General features: G+C 38.3%; 1 protein-coding gene across 1 annotated transcript; it reads right to left on the minus strand.

Annotated features, from left to right (window-relative positions):
• Positions 1–239: 239 nt before the first annotated feature.
• LOC110768531 (phosphatidylinositol/phosphatidylcholine transfer protein SFH12-like) lies at positions 240–3,899 on the minus strand. Its single transcript, XM_021972285.2, has 13 exons — positions 3,658–3,899; positions 3,451–3,550; positions 3,086–3,352; positions 2,865–2,942; positions 2,647–2,748; positions 2,502–2,551; positions 2,242–2,341; positions 2,052–2,120; positions 1,860–1,949; positions 1,630–1,753; positions 1,167–1,552; positions 969–1,043; positions 240–860 (listed from the first exon to the last, which is right to left on the minus strand). The coding sequence occupies exons 1-13, from the start codon at positions 3,843–3,845 to the stop codon at positions 840–842; spliced, it is 1,650 nt and encodes a 549-aa protein (XP_021827977.2). The 5' UTR covers positions 3,846–3,899; the 3' UTR covers positions 240–839.
• Between the last annotated feature and the right edge of the window lie 330 nt (positions 3,900–4,229).

Consider the following 4,229-nt stretch of genomic DNA (forward strand, 5'->3'; position numbering starts at 1 on the left):
TAAACGTGTCATATATATTGGGTTTTCATAATCTTTTCATGGGCTTTTGCCTCTGGGAAGACTTCAACATGCTCTCCCCAGTTTTTGGGGAGCTAAAGATAGGAGCTTAAAGACTTTTAATGGTTGTTGCAGAAGCACTATAGATAAAAGTACCATAGGTTTTTCTAATGCAAATAACTATAATTCAAAAGCAATAAAAATGAAAAAAATATAAAAAGGTTGTTGCAGAAGCCCTGAACAACCAGAAACATGAACAAAAACAGGTTAACAAAACACAAAATGAACAGATTATAATTTTTGATTACTTGATATGAACACAAAAATGAGACGACGATGCAAACACGAATACTAAAACACATCGGAATAGTGTATGGCATGATCTTGACACAACAAACTTGTTTAATTGGCATTTTTATCTAAACCCCTTCGCAGCCAGAGTCCTCTTCTGCATTCAGCATGTGGATCGCAAAAACCTGCATCTTTTGCAAACTGTATTGGTTTCAAATAGGTTCTTTTGTTCCATGATGTTTGGTGAGAAGTATCCTGCTCTGGTTTTGCCTTGGCTAACAACATTTGACCAACCCCTCGGTGCAACCTTCCCTCCTTAACAGCTGCGTCTACATTGATGTTAAGAAGAAAATAAAAAACCCGAGGCGGTGAGGTTTCCAGTTTTCAGTCCACTGCTTGAAGCTTTCCAATGCAAGGTAGAATTCATGTCATTGGAAATAGCCTGACAAAGACAATAAATTTCCACTTCATCCCTCCCTCGAACCATGCAAACCTGAATCAACGAATCCACCAAACTAGCCCCTTGCTGGAAAAACGCCTGCGTGGAAACCTCACCAACAACAGAATAGGCTCTGCAATTACAGTCCAAAAAGCAAGAAGATGAAAACACTTGCATGAATATAGATCTCTGAAATGCACATAACTTGAATTGGTAAAGAAAATATTAGGCGGTCACATACAAATTTCCTTTTCTTCTTATTCTTGTCAAGGTAGGCTACAAGCTCTTCTTGCCGAACAAGGGCGTCCTCAAGTGCCTGCAGAAACGAAACAAAAGGAAAATGTGCATGAGTATGTTTATGTTTAGTTTCTCAAGATTATTTTGAGTGCAAACTTCAATAACAGAATTCAATATATATACACATATAAAGATGGATTACCTTCTTGGTTTCTGACAGATCTTGTTCCAACACGTTGATTCGGTTGAGAGTGGTGTTCAGCATTTCCTCTTTCTCGGGTGGCATGAGTGCCGGTTTTGTGCTGAGAACATTCACTTTCTCCTCCAATTCGGACATGCGCTTCATTATCGTCACGTACTCATTGCTGGAGATGGCTGGTGCAGGCAACTGGTGGCCTTTATTCACCATTCCAGTGGAGTAAACAGGGCTTCCATAGTGGGCAACCTCAGCCAGTTTCTTAGGCATGTTTCGTGCCAATCGAACCACGGTGAAAATACCCATGACAAAAACCATCATTCCAGAAACAAATTGATTGCTTAGTCTTTCCAGATCCCTGCAAGCGTAACGCACAGGAAAGCTATCTGTAGCTTTGGAAGAGAAACAGATATAATTTAGTATCAGCATTTGAAAGAATAGCCATTACATTTATTAGAATTATATAAACCTTGGTTTGGGGAAATTTTATCACATTGAATTGATTTAGTGAAAGTTGTATCCATAGCCTTATCAACCATTGGCATAAAGTCCTCGTGCTCATAGGTCCTATTGCACTCTTTGGTAATTACAACCTGCAAAGATGAAGCAAATAGCAAAGAAAACAAAGGCATCACAAAAAGTTCTCATGTTTTAGTCACAAACAATTTCCAAATATGGATGGAAGTTCATTAAGCTTACTTCTTCAGGTGAAGGAGAGAAATTTTGCTGCTTCACTTGAGACTTCCTGTCAGCCTCTGGAACAGTTTTTGAGTTGAGAGAATCACATCTCTTCATGTTGTAGAATACCGAAAGAAAATAGCAAAAAAATAGGAAGTCAGGCAATTAACCATTTATAAAAAACTGATTAGAAGAGAGGCAAGGTCTGAGTACCTTTGAGCCTGCCTTCTCAATGCCTGACAAAGCTGTCCTTTTGCATTTGGCCTCACCATTCTGAACCATCTGGTTCATCAAAATACCCAACTTCGTGAGCTTTTTATTCACATTCGAGAGTTGAGACTATGTAGAACAGAGTAAAGATATCACACAAATAAAGAAAAAAACACAATTAGTAGTTAATCACCTTCGTGATGACTGGATCATTCCATGGGCCCTTATCGGAACGCATACAGCCACCCTTATCAGCACAAGTGCACTTACCACCCAAAAACTCTGGCAGCTCGCTGCACAGGAAAATTTGAAGTTATAATACAGATAATGTGAATCAAGGAGATTGCTAAGCTTAGCTTGAACTAGATGTGGACTAAGTGATGTAAAGAAAGATGAACATTTGAATAGAAGAAAATATATTCTCAACAATATTTTGCCTAGAAGGATTCTTACCTAGAATCAATTATTTCAAGCAACTTGCTTTGGTATTTGTTTCCCAGAACCTGATACACAAACATAGTCATCAACTCGTTTAGCACCATTACTGTATCACAATCTTAAACAGGAAGTATAAGGGAAACAAAATAACAATGCTTACATGGATTTTTCCGGTTGTCCTGGGGTCAAGGAAAGATTTCACAGTGTTCCATAAAAGTCTAAATCCAGAACCAGCGTTGATGATGTACATACGGTTCAAGGTCTACAGTAAACAAAAGACTTAATAAGCATCATAGAATACGAAAGCTATTGTTCATGTAATATAAGTAAACCAAGAAGCTTGCCAAACTTGAAATGATACAGCTATTTACACAATACCTCAGGATAATTGTCACCATCAACCTTCTGAAGGCACTGGATAAGTTCCCTTGCAGATTTGTTTAAACTTGTAAGCCCCTGCGCATCGATTAAACGAACTAACGATTACCTCTTCCATAATGAGAATGATGGAAAAAGTAAAATGATATTATAGATCTCCAAAAAAAAAATTCCAATAAGATTAAAAGCAAACTTGAACTTAAAGATCAGTTTTTACATACCACTCCTTGTACATCCAGAATAGTGGTGCTCTGATCAATGTGCTTCTTTGCTGCAATGGAACAGGCAGGGAATTTACACACAAAGGTCCTCTCAAACTCCCGTATGTGGTACTTCACGTAGCGGTCCATTGTAGTCACTTGCAACAGCTTGGTAGAATCGACTTGACCAAGTCTCTCAATGTAGACAGGCCGTCCATCCTTGTCAACTCCATGATGTCCTTGTGGATAGTGTTTCACGACTTCATCAATTTCCTTGAACTCGAAATCCTTAACAAAATAACCAAAGGCAAAGGTTTAGGAAACACATCGATAGTAGTGAACTAGACAGTATACGGCAAGTTCAATAAAAGCATTATATAGAACACCTCCATAATAGTGTCAGCACCAAATTCCTTCCTCCACTGGAGCATATCAGCCCACATTTTCTTCGTTTGCTCAATGTCAAATTTCCTGGCCCTTAAAAATCTGTACCATCATACACAAAGATAACAAATCTATTCATAATCCGATAATGGCAACTCAACCATCTAAACTCGTTGACATGAACCGAAACAAGGAATAAAATATGTAACCTTAGCATCATATGATGATCATCATGCTTTGAAGGCAGCAATTCTTCCAAGATAAGTGCTTGGCGAAATGCATCCACGGCCTGTAAGTCCTCTGCATCAATGTTGTCCTCAATAGGGACAGGCATTACTCTGTTGCTCCTTCGACCCCTCTTGCTCAAGGAACACCTTAACTTGGTGGAGGCATTCATTGCCTTCTTAAGAGGCCCAAACCTTGTTTTCCTCTCGTCTTCAGAGTGTTCTTCGAGAACTGCACCGAATAATGAAGTCCATATGAAAATGTAAATGAAGTTAATGGGTAAATTCAATTTCAGACATTGCTTGGCTCCTTACATATCTAAATATCACCTATGTAAAAGTAACTCATTAAAATTACAAAAGAAAAGTTTCTACACGCATGTCAAGAATGTGATTTGTCGGCAAGGAGGAATGACTCCGTAGCCAAATATTTTCCTTCAATTTCAGAAAGACCACATATACATAACCTTCAAATCAAAACTATACATTGATTTCATATAAAGTTTCATGACAAATCTCGGATTAATAGTACTTACCAGGTTTAAGGTGTCGGTCTA

Source organism: Prunus avium, chromosome 8 (assembly GCF_965620075.1).
Source record: "Prunus avium chromosome 8, drPruAviu1.hap1.1, whole genome shotgun sequence".
Taxonomy (NCBI): domain Eukaryota; kingdom Viridiplantae; phylum Streptophyta; class Magnoliopsida; order Rosales; family Rosaceae; genus Prunus; species Prunus avium.

Excerpts from the sequence above, each read along its gene's own strand:
- LOC110768531 (XM_021972285.2), bottom strand. The coding sequence starts at position 3,845 with ATGAATGCCTCCACCAAGTTAAGGTGTTCCTTGAGCAAGAGGGGTCGA. Across the intron at positions 2,552-2,646 it reads GGACAACCGGAAAAATCCAT|GTTCTGGGAAACAAATACCA; the intron begins GTAAGCATTGTT and ends TTTGTGTATCAG. Across the intron at positions 1,044-1,166 it reads ATCTGTCAGAAACCAAGAAG|GCACTTGAGGACGCCCTTGT; the intron begins GTAATCCATCTT and ends TCGTTTCTGCAG.